This window comes from Danio rerio, chromosome 2 (assembly GCF_049306965.1).
Source record: "Danio rerio strain Tuebingen ecotype United States chromosome 2, GRCz12tu, whole genome shotgun sequence".
NCBI lineage: Eukaryota > Metazoa > Chordata > Actinopteri > Cypriniformes > Danionidae > Danio > Danio rerio.
In genome coordinates, this window is record NC_133177.1 from 46,109,733 (window position 1) to 46,136,912 (window position 27,180).

Here is a 27,180-nt window from a genome sequence, read left to right on the forward strand (position 1 = left end):
TGTATAGTATGCTTTTGCTATGGAGACGCGATTAGGTTTCGTGTAAAGGTTTAATTATTTTGTAAATAAAGAATGATTTATTTTCATATGCTGTATGAAGTTAAAAGATGCAATGTGATCATATATATATATATATACAAATAATAACTTGAGTTTGATCATTTGGGATCAGAAGTGGCTTAAATGAAAGGAAAATACCTCTAGATTATGCTTATTTTACCAAAATAAAATACTGCAAAGAATTTAATGGCAACGAAATCGTTTTTGCAGGACTACCTGAGTTTATCAAGATTCTTTGAATTCATCTTCAATACCTCCTCCTTTATCTTACCCCAGACATGCTTAATAATGTTCATGTCTGGTGAATAGGCTGGCCAATCCTGGAGCACCTTGACCTTCTTTGCTTTTTATGAACTTAGATGTGGAGGCAGAAGTATGAGAAGGAGCTCAATCCTGCTGAAGAATTTACCCTCTCCTGTGGTTTCTAATGTAATGGGCAGTACAAATATCTTGATACCTCAGGTTGTTGATGTTGTCATCCCGCTTGAGATCTCTCGCATGCCCCCATATTGAATGAAACCCTAAACCATGATTTTTCCTTCACCAAACTTGACTGATTTCTGTGAGAACCTTGAGTTCATGCAGGCTCCAGTATGCCTTCTGCAGTATTTGTAATGATTGGGATGCAGTTCAGGAGATGGGTCATCGGAAATATCTACCTTCTGCCATTTTTCCAAATAATCAACTAGAAGTCAAGTTATTATTGGTTGCTCTTACAACTGCGATCAACGAAAAGACTTTTGTCAGGTAGTGTACATTATAATACATTACATTTGTTCCCTTACTTTAAACACAAGCCTGCTGGATATTCTGAAATTTAAATATAACTATTTAATTGTAGTGTGTACAAGAATTATATTAGAATTTTAAATAAATATTTTATAATTTCTGTTGGTAAATCATACACCATTATAATGATTCTCAGTATGATACAGTTTTTCTTTTTAATTAAATTTTTTTTTATAACATGGACATTTTTCTAGGTGACTCTCTTTAACTGTCCACTAGCAAAGTGTTTTTCCAATATATGTTAAATTATCATAAATATTAGCCAATATCTTACAGATGCCTAAAGGATTAAAAGGAGAATAAAAAATTAAGATGGAAGTAAACTTTGAACTCTTAACGTTAAGTCAGGTTTCCCACTATTAATTAAATTCATCTGTCAGAATTGTGAGTTTATATGGGACCTTGCAAATTTCTTGCCATTCTAAGTTTACATATAACAATTCAGATTTTTTTTTAGACATAAACAATTGCTAAACAATCTCTTAAACTAAAAAACTGCTAGACTGCTACTTACTAGCAACAGTGGGATATAAATTTGCAATTCTGAGAAGAAAGTGATTATTGCTGTTATTTATTAGGGGCCAAGCACCGAAGGTACAAAGGCATCATCGTGATTTGAAATTTGGCATATGGATAGAGGACATGTAATTCTTCAAATGGACCAAATTTGGACCCTGTAAGTCATACTCTCTAGCGCCACCACTTGTCCAAAGTTGCAATTTTGAAATGTTTATAAATTTTAAACCATGGGTGGCAAAATCAAAATTCTTTTTTCCTTGATTTGTTGGCTTATGCCAATTCAAATTGACACCAAATAAAAAAAAATGTATAGTTAAGTTTTTTTTCTAAAATTAAGAGTTTGTAAAACCTACTTTTTCGAACTCATCCTACAAGGTTAGTCCAATTGTCACCAATATTTAACCAGATCATCTTGGCACAAAGATGATCGTCATTTTGATTTTGTTCAAAAGCTCCTCCTAGGCCATTGGTCCAATTTTCACCAAATTTGAGTCACGTGATATTCAGATGATGTTGACAAAGAGTTAGCAGTTTTGGCAATACGGTTATTGTTTACTGCACAACAAATATGCTGGTACAATGGCAAACTGCATCTGAGGCTGTAACTCTACAATGTTTATACATATTGACAAAACTTAATGTATGTAATTGTCCCCTCACACTGACCACATCACATACATATAGTAACAGCACCACCTACTGGTCAAGAGTTATAAACCAATAAATTTTTGACATGCTTATGTTTTTGCTTACATTACCAGTTAAATGAACTTTAAATGTATTCAAAAATCATTGTGTTACTTGATATGGTGTTCTCTGTAGAGCTTGCTGCTCATGGCCTCTGGATTGCTTGGCCCAGCTATTGCTGCTTGCAGCTATATTTATTATTATTATTATTATTATTGTTATTCAGTCACAGAATCAAGCTTTCATCATTTCCAATATGAACCCTCACTCACTAACTCGCTTACTTTCTTTCAGCTTAGTCTCTGATTTATCACAACAGTGGAATGAACCGCCAATTATATGTTTTATCCAGCAGATGCTTTTCAAGCCACACTTATAAGAGCCCTAATGCAATAATCAGAAAGTCCTGCAATTTCAGTTCATGTCTGCTCTTGGCTAACTTGTGCCATTTCAGTGCTTTTCTGCTTCATCAGCTCATGTCCGACTTCACACAATTATAGCTGAGGATGCTTGTGTGGTCAGCAAACAAGGAGCCGCATGTGGCCTTAAATGACTGGAGATTCTCAAGAACTAACCAAACACGATCAACAGTCTCAGACGGTTCAGTTCACCGCTGGAGACGCTCTAATCAGGTGTCTGTCTGCAACCTGTTTCATCTTCTGTCTCTGTCCAGCACAACACAACACACTCTTCACCATCATTAAAACTGACCCTAGACATCATTAGTCTGGTAGGAAGAGGGTTTAAATGGGATCACATACACACAAGTATACACACACAAACACGCATGCAGATCATTTAATGAGCTGACCTGTGTGTGTGTGTGTGTGTTTGAGATGGAATAATAAAGCGGATCTTACGCTTTTAACCGCAGACTGACATAACTCTAAATAGTCCAGAATAATCACCTCAGAGGGGTGACACCGTGGCACAGAGATTAGCACTGTCACCTCACAGCTAGTCGCTGAGCAGGTCGCGAGTTAGAGTCCAGGCTGGGTTAGTTGGCATTTCTGTGTGGAGTTTGCATGTTCTCCTAGTGTGTGCATGGGTTTCCTCTTATTGCTCCGCTTTCCGCCACAGTCCAAAGACATGCGCTATAGGTGAATTGAATAAACGAAAGAATTGACTGTAGTGCATGAGTGTAAATGAGTGTGTTTGGATGTTTCTCAGTACTGGGTTGCAGCTGGAAGGGCATCCGCTGTGTAAAACATATGGTGGATAAGTTGGCTGTTGATTCCGCTGTGGTGACCCCTGATGAATAAAGTGACTAAGCCGAAAGAAATGAATGAAGATATTATCAATAAAGATAAATAACTTTTTTTTAATCGTTTAATGCTATATATCGTCTGTAGTAATATTGTGAACTATATTTTCTATTTTTTATTCTAAGTTTTAATTTAAGTTTAAGGGTGCTTTCACACCTGTGAATCGATTCAGTTGTTCCGAAACAGAGATTACAATTGTTACATTGTTGCTCTTTGCTCTTGGAGCGGTTCGCTTTCACACTGCAAAGTTTCTAATCGGACCAAAAGAGCTAAAACAAGTCACGTGCGAGTAAACTCTCCTCACATTGGTCAGAGTGTCAGGGTTTATTTTGCAGCGTCCCGCTGAGCTGTCAGGATAGGTGGTGGTTTGGTGGTGATTGACAGGGTGTGCGCGCGCGACGTGTCTGAGGAGAGATGCGGTGGGGAGGGGTGAGAAGGGTGCGCGACGGTGCCTATTTGAGGACCAGGAGGGAGACGCGAGATTACCGGGAGATCATCACTCGTTTGCGGGCATCCGGAGACTCGCGAAACTTCCCGCCCTACTCATAATTCTCTCTTCATATGGCCGTATACCTATTACATATCCATAAAACACAGTGATATAACCGCGCTCGGATCGGATCGCTTTCTCACTGCAATCGAACCGCTCCAGGGTTTGTTTCAATCGAGCCGAGACCACCTCATTCAAGCGATCTCGGAGCGATTACTTTGGCGCGGAACAGAGCGCGATTGCCCTGTTCACATATGCCAAACGAACCGGGCTAACTGGGCAAACGAGATACGTTCCGAAACAAAAGTGTATGCTTGAAAAAAAAAAAAAAAAACTGTTAACCTTCATAACAACTTCTCAGTTTGTTATTTAATTAAAATGTACAATAATAAAGCATGGTAACATTCAAAACGTTTTCCATATAAGAAGATTAGCTGTGGATCCAAAAATTTTCATGGTTTTATGTAAAAAAATATTAAGTTATCATGCTGGTTTTGGATGCATTTTGAGGGTTAAATTAAGCATAAAGGACTTTCAATAATTGGAACTTCTCTCTGTTATTGCTAATGATTTGAATGGACTTTTAGAGTTAGATGAATGTTTTGTACTGTATATGTGATGAATGTTTTATACTGTATGTATGTAATAGGGTTATTAAATCATTATTATATCATTTGTTTCCTGTCAGTATTAGATTGGTTGATGTTGTGTAACTCACTTCTGGAAAAGGTGATTCTCCTCATCCGACCGCAGACTTCTGCAGTATGTCTCTCATACCATCGGTGACTGTCCACACAGTATCTATTGAACACAAACAAAACATTATTAATACAATACTACTGAATGCAGGCAGGCCTGTAGCCAGGGCGATTCGGGTGGTTCGGAAGACCCGTCCCTCACTGACAAAAGTTCAGAATTTGTTCCATGAGATCATTTGTCCTATTTTGACTGCAATGTCACTATAAATAGTGAAAATAATCCATTGAAAAAGGCTTTAAGACCAAGGGAAACACTCTGTTAGCTGTTGCTTCAGCTAATCAGTTTTGCCAAATGCTAACAATTTGTTTTCATGAGTTCAACATGCAGCTGTGCAAGAAAACATACAACCTGACGTAAGAGAAGTCATCTTTCACCACTGTATTGTTTTTAAACAGAGAAAACATTCATCTTGGATCTTATTTTTGAAACAAAATTTGACCAATAAAAAGCACAAAAAGCAGCCATTATTAAAATTAATTTTCAGCTATTTGGCTATTGTTGTTATTCAGGAATTTTCAAATGTACTTTTTTTGTTTTTACGAGAGGAGGCTAGAAAAACTGTGAAGATCTACATTATTATTATAATTATGTTTTAACTACTTTTTTATTGAAATGGCCAAATTCTGATTTCTGAAAGTTGAATGTGCTGCCAGGTTGTTATTTGCCTAATAAATGACAATAGGCTACAGTTTTTCATTTAAACCTTTAACAGATTAATGTGTTATTTTATGATTTGTTATGTAATAAATTGTGCTTTAAAAATAAGTATTTGGTCATATTTCTTTATTCTAAATCTTTAGGAAATTTTGGTAGAGCCTACATCAAAAAGTGTGGTTATGATTACCATCTGTCAAGTTCAGCTAAAAACAATGCCTAAAATGGCAATAAAATGCTAAATTTAAATGTTATAATTAAAATGAGGTGTATAACTGCAAAAAGGTCTAACTTTTGAGAAAAAAGAACCACCCCTTTTATCAGGCTGGCTACAGCCCTGTGCACAATTACAGTCTAACACTCTCAAGCTACTCATTTCATAAACAAACCTGGGTAATTAACATACGCTGTAAAAATATACATCAATTAACATTTTCTGTAGTTTGTGATTCTCAGGTGTTTTCCATATACAGTATTTATATAATACTTTTGCAATTCTGTGGGGGAACTGTGGGGAAAAGCAGAGCACCCGGAGGAAACCCACACCAACATGGGGAGAACATGCAAACTCCACACAGAAATGCCAACTGACCCAGCCGAGACTCGAACTAGTGACCTTCTTGCTGAGAGGCAACAGGGCTACCCACTGCGCCACCGCGCCACCCATAAATGAAAATTCATTCATTTATTCATTCATCCATTCTCTTTTCGGCTTAGTGCCTTTATTAATCTGGGGTCACTGCCAACTTATCCAGCATATGTTTTACAGCGAATGGCCTTCCAGCTGCAACCCATTACCGGGAAACATCCATTCACACTCATTCACACACAATACACTACGGTCAATTTTATCATTTCCAATTCACCTGCACCGCATTGGATTTGTGGGGGGAAATCGGAGCACCTGGAGGAAACCAACGGAAACATGGGGAGAACATGCTAACTCCGCACAGAAATGCCAACTGACCCAGCCGAGGCTCGAACCATCAACCTTCTAGCTGTGAGGCAACAGTGCTACCCACTGCCAGTTGGCAGTTCATTCTGCTGTGGTGATCCCAGATCAATAATGGGATTAAGCCGAAAAGAAAATGAATGAATAAATGAATGAATGAATGAATATTTAAGGCATGGGCGACACTGTGGCTCAGTAGTTAGCTGGGTCAGTTGGCGTTTCTGTTTGGAGTTTGCATGTTCTCCCTGTGTTCTCGTGGGTTCATTCCCCTGTGGCAACCCCTGATGAATAAAGTTACTAAGTCGAAGGAAAATGAATGACTTAATGAATTTAACGCAAGTGTATTCCAAGAAACTGACTTAAAAATGAACAGTAATCCCTTACTTTACCTTTTCAGCTGAAATGTAATTTAATTAAAGTACCTAGTTACTTTGTAACTAATTATACCCAACACAGCTTTGCGAGTCTTCTGTAAAATGCATGTGCATTATTCCTGCCTGCTGTGTATGTCCTGCTGGGGGTGTAAACAGCTGTGGTGCAGTGCCGTACCGCTGTAAAGCTGCTGCTCGGTGGCTGAATCCTCTGCACACACACTGAGAGTAAAACTTGCACAGCTCAAACACACACGGCTGCAGCTTCACCGAGCTGATGGTCGCTCTGCCCCACGACAGCTCCTCTTCGGGGGTCTCCTTTAGGTCCTCTTTCTCACTTTCTTGATGAAGCAGCTCTCTTCTCCATGGGCATCCTGTCACAAGAAATAATATCATCACAAAAAAGACTGAGGGACAGAAAGTGCTGCGAGTACCAAAAGATGAAAGAACGCAGAAAGATGAAAGAATGTCATGTATTTTTGAAGAGGAACATTTTTGCAGCATGTTGATAGATAAAGGAAAGTGTGTCCTTGTTCTGCTGGTTGTATGTGATAATTAGATTTTTTATGTGAATATTTTATTCATCATTATTTGCAGAGAATGTAAGCCATTTGCTGACTCGCCAGAGAGATGCCATTAAAGTAAAGCTTGCTCTGCTTTTAAAACGCTTCCTACTGTTTGAGCTTTGCAATTCTATCAATTTTCTTTGTAGAATTTTCTTTTAGGATGCCATATCATGATGTCAGTTAAAAAAAAGTTATTTTTTTAAATAATTCATACAACTTGAATAATTAAAATTAATTACAATTATTTATAAATATATAAAATAATAATGACACAAGAATATAAATATTTTGGAGAATTATCTTCTGGGTTGCCATATGATGATGTTAGTATAAATGTTTAGAGAAAAAAAATGAAATTAACTTTTAATAATTCATGCATAATTTTAATAAAAAAAGAATAACAGAAATACTATTCTAAAATAATTATGAAATAAGAATAACAAAAGAATATAAATAATTTAGGGAATTTTCTATTGGGATGCCATATTAGACCTCAGTGGAAACGTTTGGAGAAAAAATCTTTAAATACATCATACATCCTTTTAATAAAATAAGATAATGACATGTGTAATTCTAAAATAATTATAAAAGGCAATCCTCTACAGACGTCAGTGGAAATTTTTAGAGAAAAGGCATAATAATTATTTTGTTTTTAATTAACTCATACTTAATTCATTTTACATAATAATTCATTTTACAAACTTAATTTAAATTAAACAAGAAAGAAAGAAATGAAAGTAAATGAAACATTTTTGGGATGCCATATCAGACCTTAGTGGAAACGTTTGGAGAAATAAAAACAGTAAATATTTTTTAAAAATAATTCATTTATAATTTTGATAAAATACAATAATGACATAAATACTATTCTAAAATAATTTTAAATTAATAATAACACAGGAATGTAAATAATTTTGGTGATTTTTCTTTTCAATTGTATTTTATTCTAAAATAATTATGACTATAAAAATATATATGATAAAACGCTCATTTCTTTTGGGATGCCATATCAGATGTCAGTGAAAAGGTTTGGAGAAATAAAAAAAATGAAATAAATTTTGGAATAATTCATAAATAATTGTAATAAAATACAATAATGACAATCGGATTTTCTATAATAATTATATAATAATAATAATAATAATAATAATAATAATAATAATAATAATAATAATAATAATAATATTAATAATAATAATAATAATAATAATAATAACAATAACACAATAATATAAATTATTTGGGGGATTGTTTTTTTTTTTTTTTTAAGATGCCATATTAGATGTCTGTGGAAATGTTTAGAAAAGAGACTTAATAGGCTAAATAAAATAGATTATAATAATTGATACATAATTTGAATAAAACAAATTCTACAATTATAAAATAATCATAATTTATATAGAAATATATATTAACACAAGAATATGAATAATTTGGGGGATTTTCTTTTGGGATGCCAAATCAGTTGTCAGTGGAACTGTCGAGGGAAATAAAAAAAATTTTAATACTTTTTTAAATAATTCATACATATTTTAATATAATAAAATAATGACATTGATGCAATTTTAAAATAATTATAAAATAATAATAACACAAGAATGATTATAAAAAATACATATTAAAGCAAGAATATGAATATTTTTAGGGATTTTTGGGATGCCATATCATGATGTCTATGAAAAAGTTTAGAGAAAAGGCATAAAAACTGCTAAATTATTTTTTTTAATAGTTTATACGTCATTTGAATAAAATTAATTCTACAATACTAAAATAATTATAAAAATATATATTAAAACAAGAATATAAATAATTTGGGGGGATTTTCTTTTGGGATGCCATATCAGTTGTCAGTGGAAATGTTTAATGAAATAGCGTTAAAAAAAATAAAAAATAACAACTGTTTAACCTATTTAAAGCATTAAAATTAGCATACATCTCACAAATGTCAAGTAAAACTATCCAATAATATAAGAAAAGTATATTCCTATAGGCTGAAATAAACAATTAATTGGATTGACAGAAAATACATTTTAAGGTAAGCGGCACAAACAATTTATATGTTATAATTTAAACAGATTAAACTGAGTAATGTTCAATTTCATTTATTTGTTTAAATTCAGCCCATATAGATTGTTTGCAACCACTTACCTTAGAAAAATTGAGTAAATACAATAACTTTTTTCAGTTTACCTGCATGTGAACAGAGTAAACATGTCATGTACTACTGAGTTCAAATAACGACAGATACATCCAGTTACTGTATGTAAATCATGATTTTGTCAATTGAGACCATAAATTGAGACTGGTGAATCATAATAGCTGCGTCTGTGTATGTTCATTTGCATTAGCTTGTAGTGCCATCTAGTGGCTAAATCTGTATTTATGTGTCAGATTAAATGTCCACTCGAGGGTCGATGAGGGCTCTCATTGTCTCTCCATGTCTTCCGCTGTGAATGAGGGCACCTGTATGGAGAGCTGTTGACATGGGCAGCAGGTAAAAGCCTCTCAGATGTGTGTGATTCACGTCTCTCTCTCTCTTTCTCTCTCGCTCTCATATAACGTTATGCGGTGACCGCTGTGTTCTGAGTCTGACTCGATGAGACAGACGCAAGTGTGTATATATTGATTTTTAATGTGCTTTTAACCTTGCCTGACCCCGCCAAATCACAACAATCTCCCGGGAAAATAATGGAGCGTTGCTATGGACACTATCAGCAGCTCCGTACTGACTCCATTCAAATCAAATCATTGGCATGGCAACAATAAAATTAACCCTGCCCGGGCACCGCTGTGCCGCCGCAGCCGCTTGAACAGAAGAAAAGGTCACGAGATGTCACATTCCAGCGTGTGCGCGTCAGCTAGTCATTTGAATAGATATCTTTATTTAAACAACGGAACATTATTTTTGTTTCTGATCTTTTTAATAGCAACGGGGATCTTTTAACTTACGAGAGTTTTATAAATATTAATCAATTCCATGTCCGTTATATGGAATTTAAGTCAATTAAGGCTATACAGATTACTATGTCTGATGAAAGCAGGTCTAGTTAGAAAGCACGTTCCAAACAATTGTCACAGCTTTGGAGGAAAATCTATTTTTAGTAAAGACTTCAATAATAAGTTCATACCCCAAGTATCCCATTTACATAGGGGAGAGCAGGGAACAAAGTAACACCTTTTGGTATTGGTCAAATAATGAACAAAGTAATGGGGTTAGACAAACCACATTTTATTTATTTTTTTACCAATAACACACAAGCCTCTCCTACAAATGAGCACTGAAAATATGATCACCGGACTTATGGTTCCTGTATTGCCAAAAGTGCCAGGAGTAAAAATGCTATTATTTACCCCACCTGCGGGGCATGTTGTAACAGACAGGGGGTTAGTTAGTAGCATGCTTACAAAGGCAGATTTCACACAGTTCATTTAATTTTTTTTACTCTAAAACAATAGCTATCTTTTCTGAGTAATTGGCTCATTTCTTTTTTATTCTACATAGCACAGTTTACAGACGCCAGCCTGGTGAAAGGGGTGGTTCTGTTTTCCTCAAAAAATTGACCTTCTTGCAATTATACGCCTCATTTTCTATTTAATTATAAAATTTAAATCTTGTATCTTAGTGATATTTTAAGCACTGTTCTGAATTAGATTGTCAAATGGCAATCATAACCACACTTTTTTTATATTTTAGCCAAAATAGTATTCAAATAAATTTTAATATGGGCACTTTTGGTGCTTCACACCTTTTTATTGGTCATTTTTTGTTTGAATAAGAGCCAAGATTTACAATAAAAGTTTCTTGAAAAATGGTTTCTTCATTTAAAAACAATACAGTTGCGAAATATGACTTCTCATACTTCAAATTGTATGTTTTCCTGCACAGCTGGATGTTGGAGTCATGTAAAATAATTGTTTGCATTGGCCAAAACTGATTAGCTGAAGTGACTCCGAAGCGACAGCTAACTGAGGATTCTGCTTAGTCTTAAGGCCTTTTCGATGGGTCATTTTCACTATGATGATCAAAATAAGACATATAAGCTCATATAAGCTCAATGTCATGTATAAGTGAGGGGTGGGTCTTGCAAACCACCCGACCCGACAATATTTACCCATGTAATGCACTCTTATCCAAATTTTGCGATGTTATATGATATTTGCACATTTTGTAGGAATGAGTGAAGATATTTGTCACTTGTTTTTTTCATGCGATATATCATCATTGTTTTGGGATGATTTAAGTTCATATTGGTTTTCCAAGGGTTATATGGGTGGTTATTTGCACATTAAGGACATTATTTGTTATTTTGAAAACCAAAAGAAGTCGTTAGAAGCCACTGTAAACTTTCTTATACCTGCTGGGAAATTTTATTCTCAGAAACTGAGGTTCCTTAAAAAAAGTCCAATCTTTATAGACTTCCTATGTGAAATAGAACATTTAATTAAATCACTTAGATTAACTGAAAATAAGAAATGTGCTTCTTTCTTGAGCAGATATGTTGAGATCTTTCATGCTACTTGAATATTCAAAATTTATTTATTTATTTATTTATTTATTATTTATTGCATTATTTCTCTTAACTTTTTATGCTTTTTTAGGTTTTCCTCTTTATCTTGTGTTTCTAATGTAATTATTGTGTAAAATAACTATCATCTTTTACAGTATTCTAAGTTGTATAATACAGTTTCTTGTAATTAATAAAACAAAACAAAAAACACAAAAACAATTATTTAAACAACAAAAATAACAGTGCATATTGTTCTTACTGTGTTGAAGCTTAATATATTTAGTAAACGTTTTTAATTATATCACTGTTTTGATACATCAGATTGTTTTCTTTTCACATTCCTTACTGGATATATTGTTTAAAAGTGACATCAGATGTCCATTTTACACAAGGTGGAATTTCGGAACTATTGCTGTCTATGGAGGGTCAGAGAGCTCTCGGATTTTATCTAAAAGGTTGTCATTTTTGTTCCCAAGAATGAAGGCAATTGGGTCTCTGTAGTGTCTGTAATGTAAAAATCACAAAAACCTGCATTGTTTGTTTTTTGCCACTAGAGGGCCCTGTGGAACTAAAGGCAGATTCTATAGGTGAGAGCAGGGAAGAAAATAACATTTTTCATAAATTTTAAAAGATAATGTATTTAGCAGAACAATTTTTTTTTGCCGTGGTTACTAACTCACAACAGTGGTCTATCAAAATCAGCTGTTATTTTGTATCAATGTTGAACAACTGCAATTTAACTTCACTTTAAACAAATGATTAACTAAACGTATTGGCTTCATTTGGTTTATTTTAAATATATCTCACTATGACCTTGATAATATTCACTGCAAACATATTTGTCCTTTATTTTTGCAAAAAAAAATTAAACTGCATTTTCATATTAAATTTCAGTTCAATTTAACGTTTCAAAAGCAACTCAACAACACAAAATGTTTTTTTTTTTTTTTTTTACATTTTTAAATATTTTGAAACATTTTGAATACTTTATTAATATTGGCACTATGCATAATTTATTTTTTATAAAACATCTGAATCAAAGCACAGCAAACTCTAATGTGGAAGTGAAACTAAGGTATGCTATTAGCAGTGGGGTATACATGACAGCGTTACTTTCATCAACTCTTTCCATTTAAATTTGATTTACATTTATATGGAAAACCTTAGACACTGCAAAGTTAAGGATGTGTTATTGCACTAAATACCCTATAGATAAATCATTAGTGTGTTGCAGGAAAAGAGAAACGCAACTTGCAATAAGGAAAAAAGAACCGCTACAATACTTACAATAATTTACTTTTTGCTCTTCAAAACAGAAATTTGGAGCTAACTGCGAGACTCAGTCAAGAAATCAGGTTATATTTGGCAACTCTATCATGCTGAATGTGCTGTCAGAGTCTGAAAAGAAAATGTGGTCAGGGCTTTGAGAAAATGGATTTGTTACTTCCGTCCCACGTTGCTTTCGTTTCCGCTCTCCCCTACATAAACAAACTTAGCATTCGGATATACTGTTTACTTATTTGAACATTTTCTAAAATGTGCCATTTCCCATTAATTCTTATGTGTGACAAATTGTACATTGTATACTTTGTATACCCCCAAAACTCATTAAATTAAAAGTGGAAAGTCACAAAGTCTCAAATAACTCCAATAGTTTTCTTTTTAAATGGGTCTATTTTTATCTTCAAGTTTTTTTTTCTTTATTACATCAATTAATAAAAACACTACTTCAAAGATACTGCAACTATTATAAATCAATGCTTCAGAATATTGAATAATTAGTTCATGTTGTTCACTAATGTTCTTAACTAATGTTAACAAACTGAAGCTTACTTACTGTAAATATTTACATGTATAGTTCAAAATAATTCCAACCTGCTTTCCCCCTAAAACTTTCATTATACATAACAGAAAATAGTAAGAGCATCTTAATATTTGTTTCGTTTATCACATTGTTTTATTATTTGCTTTATTTTTGTCCACCTTTTATATTAAGGCCTCATCCCTAGTTTGTGAGTGTGTGTGTTTGTGTTTGTGTATGTTGATGATGATAGTGAGTCTTGCCTGGTTTTTCAGTATGGGATGCTTTAGTGAGCTGCTGGATGCTTGTCGTGGTTCTTCTCAAAGTTGGCTGTGGAAATGTCATGGTCACCCTGGAAGTGATGGTGTGTGTGGTTACAGTGGCTTCAGTCCTGGGTCTGGACTTTGTTGATGTTATAAAATCGGGTGTTGGTTGGCTCGTCCCAGCTGTTGTAAGATCACTAGTGGGTGTGGTTGGCATAGGAGTCGTTGTAGTGGTTTTTACAGTGGCACTAGTTGGAAGAGCTGCTATAGGGGTTGATGATGTCACTGTTGCATCAGTGGTTGTCAATGGTAAGTTGCTAGTTGATACTGTAAAATAATTTAAAAAAACAAGCAATTTGAACCTTTTTGGCATTCAAATTTAATTAACCATGGATTTAAATGACTTTTTACCCCACCTGGATAAAAACAATTTATCCATGCACATTTTTGTAATTGAAAAAAAATCTAAAATTAGCTTATTTTTAGCATGAATTAGCATGTTGCAATTGTGTTTTTGACAATAAAAAAATTAGCCCACTGACAGAGAACAATTTATTAAAATCACAATGTTATGAACGAAAGGTCTCTGTCAGACCAACAATACAAGTTTCTTGAATGTGTGCATACACTTTCTTAACATGCTATCATGTTTTTGCCATAAATAGCATGTTGCTACTAAGCATTGGTATGCTGTTAGCATTTTCCTAGCATGAATTAGCATGAACCAGATCAATGCCACTTAATCAAAGCTCTGTTCCTGCTTCAATACAGAAAAAAAGTTCACAAAAAATGTTTGGAGTTCTCTTACTTTGACACTTCCTCTGATGTTTATCTCTACAAAGAGGTGGATTCTTCTACATTAGTTAAGATATGTTTTTATTCCACTCTTTGTGAAAGTAGTCCATGAAATCAAATAATTTGAACATTGAAAGCTGAAATATTGTGTCAGTCAGATCAGTTAGAAAGGATCAGTACTATAAATCAATATGAATAGTAGAAATGTTCAGATAAGCGTAAAACTTGTAGTTAAGATACCTGTGCTCCTGTGGGCATCTGTACTGGCAGTCCTGTGGGAGTCTGTACTGGCTTTAGGCCATTGCACCAAATCACTGTTGTTTGAAAGGTCATGCCACACTAGTAAAGTAGGAATCTGATTGGTATATTCTCATTCTCACGATACATTTATACACAATTTTTATAAAAAAATGACAAGATAGCTTATAGTGTCTTAGCTGAAAAACAGACACTAATAAATACTTCCACTTACCAAAGGGCAGGAGTGGAAATGTCATATTACCTAAAAGAAATCATGAGAAAAATTACATTTGACCAGTCTTATTCTTCAAAAGAGAAAAGTGTTAGAGAAATAAATATATACCTCTGGCGATTTCCTCTGTGATGGTCTGGTTAAACAGAGGTGTAACAGAGTCCATCTCCCACAGCTTTGACAGATCACTGTCTGAACACAGGTCCTTATATTAGTTTGTCTTGTTTTTCTTACTGCTTTTAATTGCATACACAGTAATTAGCGTATTTTGATTATTTTAATCAATTATTTTCAAATAAAAGATAGTGTAAAGCAGCGGTTCTCAAACTTTTTTCATCAAGTAACATCTCACAAAAAAATTGTCACTCCAAGTACCACCATATGACCAGTGTTGAAATACAGTAGTGTAATAGGCCTAATTAGGCAGCTACAGCTCTGCACAGTTTAAAAATGTGGAAGATTAATTACTATGATTAAGAATATTTATTATTATCAGCAGCCACTTTAAACCTTTTAAATGGTTTAAACATTAACACTGCTGTGCTTATATGTAAAAAACAAACAAAAAAAACAATCAAAATAAAATGTCAACGTTTAAATTGAAATGTGCTTTTAAAAAATCATTAAAATAGTAGGCTACTGTTCTTAAAAGGTAAAAAAAAATCTCCAGTACCTAAATGTAAAGTGTTGACCTAAAGTATCATGTTCATCAAAACCTGGAAATATTGCTTGGACCTCATAAATAAAGGCTATATGTTATCATATTCATATATAAACCATTTTTGATACATTTTTAAATATGTTGCATGTACATATGACATAATGGATCACTCTGCATACCACTAAAAGGCAGCCCGCGTACCACTAGTGGTACAAGTACCACAGTTTGAGAACCACTGGTGTAGAGCATTGCTAATCATAGTTACAGTTTTTCTCAGTCACTTTGGTCCATTTGTTAGATCAGAATTGAAATTCTCAAAACTACCTGTTCGATCTTCACAAGTTGCAAATCCATATATATGATTATGTGCAATTCCCTTCTGTTTTCTACATTATCAATTCTCATTCATTATCAATTAGTACAAACTGAATACCTAGCTGATAACCTGCAAAAGCGTGTCACTTGCTCAAAATGGACAGCTCATTCCTCAAAATCAAGTGCTGATGTCAATGAAAGTGTCAGTGTCATCAAGATGAAAAGTCCTGACATCATTGTTTATGAACAGAATAATCAGATGTCTTTGTCATGTTTTCAATATGACAGTTACTCTGTTAATTTTTTCCAATGCAAAAAAGTCTGATTTTAGTGACACTTTCTCGAAGTGCTCAAGACAGCACTTTATACTATTTGCACAGCCATTTGTGTTCACATTTCTACTTTTGTGTTATTTTTTCTTTGTGCTATGCATTGCTGTCTTTTCTTTTTTGTATCACAATGACATGATCTGTCAACAAATTACAGTACAAACAGCACAAAAAAATCTATCATTACATCAGAGCAGCCCTTCAGAGATCACTGTTAAATTGACAACATGCCTAAGAAATTTGTCTTATCCACACACAATGAGACAATGAATTCTAATTTTGACGCTATACTGACATGTTCATTGACACAGAAAGTTTGTTTTGAGAGATGAGCTAATGATTTTGAGCAAGAGACTGGGTTTTGCAGGTAATCTGTGGTGTTTTGCTATGTGTACGTTTTGTTTTGAGAAATGCACTTACTGCTTTGCAAATTACAATTCTGATCTGGAAAATGTACCAAAGCGACTGAGAAAAACTGTAATACATTTATGCAGTGCGCTCATTTAAAAAAAAAAACTTGTCTTGAGTGAGTTCATATCTATACTGTGCCATTTTTGACTTAATGAAGTAAAAAAAAAAATGGATTCGATTGAAAAAAAAAAGCAGTTTATAAATGAATACTGTCACTCACCTGTCTTTCCAGCCATGACACAGATATAGATGCAGTCAGAGCTGTTCTTCTGACTGACTGAAATAATTATAATAGCACAAACACATAGACAACATGACACTGATATGATATATGAAGAGTGACCAGTAGACCATTACAGTACATTAATGCTAGGGTTTCACATGACACTACTGAGTACCCGAGAGGATGGAGCTGGATTTAAATAGTTCTTGCAGGTAACTGGTGGAATTTCCCATCACATCCAGCAGAATAGCAGTGAAATCTACAAAACACCATAGCGATGCTGGATTAGAATTTGATATTGAATTATTATTTAGAGGTGTTCACATTTGATAGGACAGGACAGTGGAGAGTATTAACAATTTTTTTTGGAAACATAGAAAGAGAGGGGGAAAGGATAACCAAAGGACTAGAAATCGTAGTGCTGCATGTATGTGTCGATTCACTAAACACAAGGCCATTGGAGCCAACTGATACTGAACATTTATTCGAATAATATTTAAATAAATAAACAAATACATTAAAACAACTGAAAGACAAAATATAAATATGAAACAGAAAAGGGCCTGATACTGAGCCCTGAGGTACACCGCTATTAATAGATCATAGATAGATAGATAGATAGATAGATAGATAGATAGATAGATAGATAGATAGATAGATAGATAGATAGATAGATAGATAGATAGATAGATAGATAGATAGATAGATAGATAGATAGATAGATAGATAGATAGATAGATAGGTAGATAGATAGATAGGAAGGCAGGCAGGCAGGCAGACAGACAATCATTTGAATCAAAAAGTATAAAATGAGGTATTTCACCTGTTAGGTCATTGGTCCTGTTTGTCAGACAGTAACAGTATCTCAATGAAAATAAACTGCTCTCAATCTCCTGTACGTTTGAGACTACACAGCCAAACATGTGTACATGACGCACAGATACACACATGCAAACACACACAGAATTACATCATATTTGTGCTATATTGTTGCTGTAGTTACGATGTGATTTGGCTGTGTGGATGAGCATAGTTACTGTTGTAGACCAGAAGCGTGAGCTTTTGGAGAGAGAGGGAACTGTGAGACGTCACACTGAGTAACGAGAAAAGATGCTGGGAACCTGAAACACACACGTAAACAGTTAGTTAGTTAATATACAGTTGAAGTCAGAATTATTAGCCCTCCTGTGATTATTTTTTTCTTTTTTCAAATATTTTTCAAATGATGTTTAACAGAGAAAGGACAATTTCACAGTATTTTCTATAATAAGGGCTTGACATTAACTTTTTTTTTATCACCAGCCTCTCTGCATTTTCCTTAGCCACAATTTTATTGTTGGAAAATAAATTTTAAATGCATAAATTTGACTTTGACAAGCTAAAATGACTTGATTTAGATTTTGGGTTATGTCCACTTGCCTCCTCATTCATTTCACTTTTTGTGTGTGTCGTGTCGTACACTATACTTTTTTTTAACAATCTTTAAAAAATAAAAAAATTAATTAATTGACCTTTAAAAAATAATTATTATCATGTATCTGAAGTATGCACAGTAACCGGTCCTGGCTAAAGGTTCCAGATCACTAGTTAACTATACATAAATGGGGAGTTAATCCCATTAAAGCAATGGTATTGTAAAAAATGATAATTAAACCATATTAACAAAAATAACTGCAAGCTAGAGAAACCAAGTGAAAAACATACTGTAAGTGACAATGAAAGGTTGATCACACGCACACGGTTAACCCGTCGGCCAATTAATAATCTGTTCAAAGAACGGTCAAAGCGAAAGCAACCAGTGCTGCTTACAAAAACACAAATCTGGAGCTCTTGAAAGCAGCAAGACTGTGGTTGCATAACTTTTTTTCCAGTCTATTTAAAGGAGAACCGATCCCACCAGTTGTGTTTGGGTCGTTTTTATTGTCGAACCTTGCTTTTAAAAAACTACAACTTTAAAATGGTTTTCAAACAGCCAAAGTGGCTGGAAGGTCTTGTAGGAGCTTGAGAGCATGTGACTGATTCCTGTGACGCTTCAGGGACAGACGAGTCCTCACTGACGCCCAGTGTTCTTCAGCCTTCAGCGCCTAGACTGCAGCTCTGCACAAGACGTTTGGCCATAGGAGAAGTTGTCATGCCCAGCTGAGCGTGGTTTCTCTCAAGGTTTTTTAATACTTCACTTTCGCCAATTGTTGAAGTTTTTTCCTTGCCGCTGTTGCGACTGGCTTGCATGGTTTGGGACCCGTAGAGATGCGCATGCGGCATCGATAGATTTGCTTGTCAGTGTTTGGACTCTCAGTATTGAATATTGAACTACACTGAACTGAGCTAAACTGAACTGAACTGAACTGAATTATAATTATTGTATTACCATTAACTGAATTATTTTGTTCCCCATGAGGAAAACGGTTCATAAATCAATTAAGTCTTTTTAAGCTGTAAATATGCAGATTGTTTCCTGTGAGTGTTGGAGAAGGGGCATATTATTTACAGCTTTAAAAAAAATATATCATTACGTCTATGGAAAGTCCCTGTAAAGATATCTGTACAAGTGTGTGAGTGTGTGTAATACCTGGTTGTGAAGCGTTGATGAGTGTGTTGACGAGTCCAGTAAGATCTATGGAAGCAGGGTCGATGTGCTCTGCTGGGATCTCTGGGTAAATTGAAGATTACACTCATCTATACATTCCAGCTATCGATCTGCAAAACCATTCTTTACATCCCTGTAAAACATTCCTAAATCACATACACAGAGGCTGAGTCTGTAGAGATACAGTAAACCTCATCACTACAATCGGTTTCTTCATTTCACATTCACCTGATCATTAGGACTAAACGCCTGAGGATCTAAAAGCCTTTCAAATACATGAAGTGATTCGTAAAAACATCCCACACACTTAAAAGCAATTAGTGAAGTTTATTCATAAACTAATTTCGAGAGAATCACATGATTATGGTTGCATTAGCATGTATGATCCACTAACCAGGCCATTCCTAACCCACTATAAAGAGCCAGGGTTTTTCACTACAGTCATCTTCGATTTGAAGAATCCCCCCTTCCACCCCTACCTCTTCACCTTTCCCTCCATAGGGTGGCACGGTGGCCCAGTGGTTAGCACTGTTGCCTCACAGCAAGAACGTCACCGGTTCTAGTCCTTTAACTGGCCAGCGGTCGTTTCTGTGCATAGTTTGCATGTTCTTCCCGTGCTCGCTTGGGTTTTCCCCAGGTCGTCCGGTTTCCTCCCACATTCCAAAAACATGTACAACAAGTGAATTGATCAATCTAAATTTAGCACTACAGTCAATCTCTCATCGTGCAGCATACCTCTTCATAGCATTCATTTTAGTCATCATCAGCTCTTATCAAGGGGGGAGTTATCGAGATCTACCTGAGCCCAAGGCTCCCCTCTCGCCCTGCAAACGGAAGGGAGCCCAGGGCTCTCACCTGGGACAGCATGCCAAACTTGCTTATAATCAATCCTCAGCTAAGTGTGAACTCTTGAAGTGACATTCAGTGCTGGCCTCAAAAGTTCACACTTAGATATTGTTTGACAAATGTTAGCAGGTTTGGCATACTGTCCCGGGAGAGAACCCTGAGCTCAGAGATAATTGAGCCTGGTCGATTGAGCAAGTAAGGGGAGTATGAGATCAGGTAGTTTTCGAGAGCTCCCCGTGGTAAAGGAAGAAAGGGGGAGAAGAAGTAGATGGGGGGTTTCTTTGGAAAACGAAGATAAGGGAGTAGTTTTTTGCTAGGCTACTTATAGTGAGTTTGGATTAATCTGATTGGCTAACTAATGATTGTAGATGAGAGACCAGCTGCAGTCAATCATATCCTCCTGAGACCCAAATAATTTTTTTTCTTTTTTCAGTGATTTCCTACATCCTTTGGGTTAAAAAAAAATCTACAATTTTGATTTTTTACATTTTGTTTTTATTTTTAATTTTATTTTACAGCATGTTCACTGTAATGGACCACAGGACCATTTTAGCTCCAAACGACTGCCACTCAGACAACAAAACTACAGGATATGGCTGTAAAGGGATATTAATGCAATATTTATGTAACAAAATCAAAACAAAAGCCTTTTTTTTTCTTTTTGTATTGAAATTCCTAAAACCGTTTTAGTCTAAAGAAAGCCAAACTACAAAAAAAAAAAAAAAAAAGAATTGATGATAATCCAAAACAAATGTAACATAAAAGCGATTTGTCTCTAATTCTCTAATTATCTGATAGTCAGACTCTAAATCAGAGTCTCCCTTAAATATCTTATAAAGAATCCTCTCTGCTTCAGTTCTGCCCCCTACAACATGTAGTCATTAATTACATTAAGATGGTCCTGGTGTCCACTATAGTGAACATTTCAAAAAAAGGATGTATTAAACACAAATTAAACACAAACGAGTTAAAAGCTTTGAAAGCTAAATGTATTGTCCCTGACACTTTAATAAACAAATATATGTAATAATAAAAGTAAAAAAAACATTTAAAAACCTAAATTTTACATGCCTCTCTCGTTCCCCTTTTTTTGTATGTCGGCCATTTTGGATGCAGTGTAAGAAGTGGTTTCTAGCATGCCAGCCAATCAACTGACATATCACTAGAAAGCCCAGGATGTCCTATCAACAGGACTTGACAGAGTAGCTCAAAAAATTCAAAGAAAATTCATGAAAACGCAATGTCCGACACAAGTCAATGGGCCGGGTCTCAGGAGGATATCATGTGCTCCTCTCGAAATTAGTTTGTGAAACTTCACTTAGTTTCAAAGTAATTAGTTACAGTTATTACATTTCTGCTGAACAAGTCAATTGGGATTACTTTTATTTTTAGGTAATTAACTTTCAAAAATGTTTGCTGCTTGTTCAAACTACTTATTTAAAATCAGTTGAAACAACATAATTCTTGAGGTTTTTTAAGGGACAACTTATTTTTTTTATGTTCAATCCACTTAAATTTGTTAAACCTAATAAGTGAATTCCTTCATGTTGTCCCAACACAAATCAATTGTGTGGAACCCTGCATTTTTTACAGTGTACTTAGATACTTTATAATATACTTGACTTAAATACTATAGATTGAACAGTTCTGTATAAATCAATTTTAAAAAGCCGAGTAATTGTTGTTATTTTTGTATATTTTGCAGAAACAAGATTGCATGTATCAAGGCATATGCCTATGTTTATCATGCTGCATATGCTTAAGAAAAAAGTGAATTAAGAAATGAGTCCAAAGTAGGTGTAAATTCAGAGAAGCAGAGTAATTGTGTCCTTTTTTTGTTTTGTTTTGTTTTGTTATTCAGATATTTAGCAGAATAACACACTTTTTCAACTAAAGAAGGTTAGATTTGTGCATAACTTAGAAACAATTAAATGTTTTACAATTTTATGTATGGTCTATTTGAAATTTGGTGTCATTAAATTTAACTTTTTTTTTTTTGTCAGCGCCAGTGGTGTAGTGGTTAGTGCGTTGACACATGCACTTTGGTGCTCATAGCGACCCGAGTTCAATTCCCACCTTATGGTCCTTTGCCGATCCTTCCCTTCTCTATGCTCCCCTTGCTTTACTGTCAACAATCTCTACTGTCCTATCCAGTAAAGGTAAACCCCCCACCCAAAAAATTATTATTAAAAAAAATGAAAAATTGTATTCATTGAAAATTTTAACTTATACATTTAAAATTTCAAGAGTTCACAGTTCCATATTGCTTGATATATTAGCAGGTTTGGTATGCTGTGCCGGGAGAGAACCCTGAGCTCAGAGATAATTAAGCCCATAGATAATTAATCCCGCCTGGTCAATGAGCATGTAAGGGGGTACGAGATCAGGTAGTTCTCGAGAACTCCCCCGGTAAAGGAAGAAAGCGGGAGATGGGGTGAATGGGGTTAAAAAAAAAACAAAGTAAGGGAGTAATGCTATTTTTAGTGAGTTTGGAATAATCCATATACTAATGATTACAGATGAGAGACCAGCCACGATCAATCATATCACATGCTCCTCTCAAGATTAGCTTGTGAAACTGAACTGTAATTCAGTTCAGTCACAATAATTACAAAGTAATTTAAAGTAATTAAATTTTAGTGATGTAATTATTAATTATTGACTTTTTTTGAAGTATCCCCAACACTAGTGACCAAATTTTCTTTTTTGTTTAATGTACCAAAATTTGTAAAAGCAATCAACTTAATCAATTTGTGTTGGGACTACATTAAGGAATTATGTGGAACCCTGCATTTTTGACAGCGTAACTTGTAACTGTTAAGTTCATTTACTTAATTATTTTCAGACGAGTTTAACAACTTTTTAATGTAAAGCCAACTAATCACTTTTAGCACGGTGTGTGTTTGGTTGATGATTAGTTTTCTCTGATTGGTTACCTGTGGACACCAGGAGCTCTCGTTTCTCGGTTTGCATCGACTGGCCTTGTCTTGGAACTGAAAAAAAAAGCAGCATTGTTCAGCTTTCGACTAGCTGTTACAATAATGCAAACTTTGTCTTTTTGAATTCTTCAGTGACCAACCTTGTGTATGAATAAGAAACAGAGATAAAGTGACAGCGCAGATTCTGATGCTAATCCAGTGATTGAGTTCAGCCATTCTGTGAACTATGCCCATTTATCACAACAAAACATTCATAGGATGAACACCATCAGCAGCTGTTCTTTGCACCTGAAGAAATGACATATACAGTAGATTAGGGAGTAATGAAAACATAAATGCGGAGCTGGCATTGCACTGCCCTCTACAGTACAGTACACGTCGGCTATCTTGTGGTCCATTTTTATCTATAGTTAATAAAAACATGCTTTTTTTAAATGCATGAACATATTGTCACTTTCAGAAATAATTGAATCTGCTTTGTTTGGTATTTAAAGAACCAGCACTTAGCGTTGTCTAATACCAAAATTCAGCAAATCTATAGAAGACAAACTAGTAAATATGTTGACAGAGAAAAGTCAGAAAAAGAGTAGAGTAATGATGATAATGATAAAAATAATATTAATCTTAGTTTTGTATGTTTCATTGCTCAGACAATGACCATAAATATAGTAAGGTTACAGCTTCACAACATTGTCCATAGACATTTAAATCCTTGAAATGGAAACAAATATTCCATTGAAACCACATAATCATAATATTCTATAGCGGTAAGAAAGGGTAAAAAATAATTAAATTTAAAAAAAAAAGTTTAAAAAAATTATAACAATAAAACAGACAAATAAATAGATGATGAATTGCATAAATGAATAATGGTTGTTTTAATTGTTTACTAAAATATTTATTTATTAATATTATTTTTAATTATTCACTATATTAATAATAAAGATAATAAATCATTTTGTTAATAATAAAAACATCAAACATCACAAAGTATAAATAAAATTCTAAAACTTTTGATGAGACAATAAATTGGAAAATGTGTTAATGACAAAACATTTCAAAGGCAAAATGTCACAACTTAGTATTTGCATTTTATGAAGTGTTAATAAGAAAAAATTAATAAACTTGTGTGAATTAAAAAGTCAAAAATACAAGTGAAATAATGTTTCATCGTTATCCAGCCTAAGAGAAAAAATTATGTAAAACACTTATTCTGACCTTTGCTTGAAAAATATATAATATATAATAATAGATATGTTAAATTATGCTTATATTTATCTTTTAAGTAATAAAAATGTATAAAACAGTGGTTGCCAGATATAAAAATAAAATTGACACTATGTATACAGTTGAAGTCAGAATTATTAGCCTCCCTTTGAATTTTTTTAGATTTCCCAAATTAAGTTAAAACGAGCAAGGACATTTTCAAAGTATGTCTAATGATATTTTTTCTTCAGGAGAAAGTCTTATTTGTTTTTTTTTTTTTCAGTTGAAATAAAAGCAGCTTTTAATTTTTAAACACCATTTTAAGGACAAAATTATTAGCCCCTTTGAACTATATTTTTATTCGATAGTCTACAGAACAAACTATTGTTTAGAAACGTGTTGAGAAAATCTCTCCGTTAAACAGAAATTTGGGGACAAAAAAAAAAAACAAAAAAAACGGGGCTAATAATTCAGGGGGGCTAATAATTCTAATTTCAATTGTATTATATAAATTATTTCATCTATATCTATAAAATTATACTTAATATATATTAAAATAATTATATCGGTTTTTATTATTACATATATATATATATATATATATATATATATATATATATATATATATATATATATATATATATATATATATATATATATATATATATATATATATATTTCACCTTAAAAAAATGTTTCCAATAAAAATTACATGTAAAATAATAATTATATACTTTTTTTATTATTCTATCTATATCTTTAAACTTATAAAAAAAGTGGAGTTTTGAAAATTTTTAAACAGCGGTTGCCAAATATAAAAATAAAAATGACATTTGTATAATAAAATAATTAAATACTTAAAATATATATATTTTATATAAATATATTTGTTTTGTAAATTTATAAAACAGAATTTATAGTTTATTTCTGACTCCTATAGACATGCCTGTATATGTAATGTAATGTATGTGTAACAAGACAGTAAACTTCACATTAATTTCCACAGAGAGCGGTTCAGTCACTGCAAACTCAATTATTCTCAATCAGCGCACAGTACACAGATCATCATGAGCACACATTCAGATCAGTCGTTCACTGCACAGCAAATATCATTAACGATCAAAGACTTCATTAGTAACGACACAACAGCGCCAGCTCAATCCTCCAGAGACATTTAGTACAAAAACCCTCTTAATGCTGCTATGGAAAAGTTACTGGATGTTTAATGCTTTAGACACTCTGGTAGATTTTGTCTATTAAATGTTGTTTATATAAATATATATAACACACACACATACATACATACAGTACATACATACATACATACATACACATATATATATAAATATATATATATATATATATATATATATATATATATATATATATATATATATATATATATATATATATATCCCCAATTTCTGTTTAACGGAGAGAAGATTTTCTCAACACATTTTTAATCATAATAGTTTTAATAACTCATTTCTAATAACTGATTTATTTTATCTTTGTCATGATGACAGTAAATAATATTTGACTAGATATTTTTCAAGACACTTAAATACAGCTTAAAATGACATTTAAAGCCTTAACTAGGTTAATTAGGTTCTCTAAGCAGGTTAGGGTAATTAGGCAAGTTATTGTATAATGATGGTTTGTTCTGTAGGCTATCGAAATAATTAAAGCTAATAATTTTGACCTTAAAATGGTTTTAAAATTTTTTTTAAACTGCTTTTTATTCTAACCAAAATAAAACAAATAAGACTTTCTCCAGAAGTAAACATATTATCAGACATACTGTGAAAATGTCCTTGTTCTGTTAAACATAATTTGGGAAATATTTAAAAAAGAAAGAAAATCAAAAGGGGGCTAGTAATTCTGACTTCAACTGTATATATATATATATATTAAAATTAATAAATAAATAATAAAGTTATTTAAAAATGCTAAAGATTATTGTTATTATTATTTATATTTATAAGTTATTTATTAAAACCTTATTATTATTATTATTATTATTATTATTATTATTATCATTATTATAACCTTTATTTTACCAGAAAAGACACATTGAGATTAAAAATGTCTTTTACAAGAGCGCCCTGGCCAAGTTTAGACAGTATACATGTCACATGGGTCTAACAGACAACAAACAAAAAACAATTATCAGTTAACATGAATCACAATGACTAACTATTCAAACCATCTACAAACTTCTAAATCTTTTATAGTCTTTTTAAAAGCACTTAGTGAAATCAATTCTTTGAATTTCAACTGTGTTAATATTTCATAAAAATACAGAACAATTTTTATACAAACACACATACATACATACATACATAGATACCATAAATAATCAGAGTATTTATTTACAATTAAAACAAATTGATTCAACATAAAAAAATTAATAATTATTTTATTAAACAGTTCATCATTTACTAATGTGTTATAAACATCCAAATTGCTGTTTAAATGCACCATGGGTTAACTAATGAACTAACAATGAACAAATGTATTTTTATTAAATAACATGAACAAAAACTGTAATAAATGTAATGTTAACAGTTTGATCATGTTAATAAATCCATTAAATAATATAAATTAATACAACCTTATTGTAAAGTGTTACCATTAAAAATAATACAAATCCATTAAAACTTTAGTTTAGGTCACAACTCATGGTATTAACATGCCATTGAGTAACACTAC

At 33.2% G+C, this 27,180-nt stretch overlaps 1 protein-coding gene across 2 annotated transcripts in view; it reads right to left on the reverse strand.

Annotated features, from left to right (window-relative positions):
• hhla1 (HHLA1 neighbor of OC90) overlaps positions 1-27,180 on the reverse strand; it is a 28,270-nt gene that overhangs the window by 350 nt on the left and 740 nt on the right. The window contains exons 2-14 of one of the 2 annotated variants that reach the window (XR_012393702.1): positions 23,403-23,550; positions 23,260-23,316; positions 19,460-19,540; positions 17,928-18,011; positions 17,714-17,797; positions 17,066-17,149; positions 16,888-16,944; positions 15,063-15,139; positions 14,952-14,981; positions 14,720-14,818; positions 13,685-14,011; positions 6,725-6,920; positions 4,529-4,611 (exon numbers count right to left, since the gene is read on the reverse strand). Coding sequence is in view for 1 of the 2 variants with exons in the window: in XM_009298742.5 (XP_009297017.1) it covers positions 4,529-4,611; positions 6,725-6,920; positions 13,685-14,011; positions 14,720-14,818; positions 14,952-14,981; positions 15,063-15,143; positions 16,888-16,944; positions 17,066-17,149; positions 17,714-17,797; positions 17,928-18,011; positions 19,460-19,540; positions 23,260-23,316; positions 23,403-23,496 (1,357 nt within the window). In the remaining variant the exon portion in view is untranslated. Of the gene's footprint in view, positions 1-4,528; positions 4,612-6,724; positions 6,921-13,684; positions 14,012-14,719; positions 14,819-14,951; positions 14,982-15,062; positions 15,144-16,887; positions 16,945-17,065; positions 17,150-17,713; positions 17,798-17,927; positions 18,012-19,459; positions 19,541-23,259; positions 23,317-23,402; positions 23,551-27,180 lie in introns of both variants that reach the window. The other variant, XM_009298742.5, reaches the window with a different exon arrangement.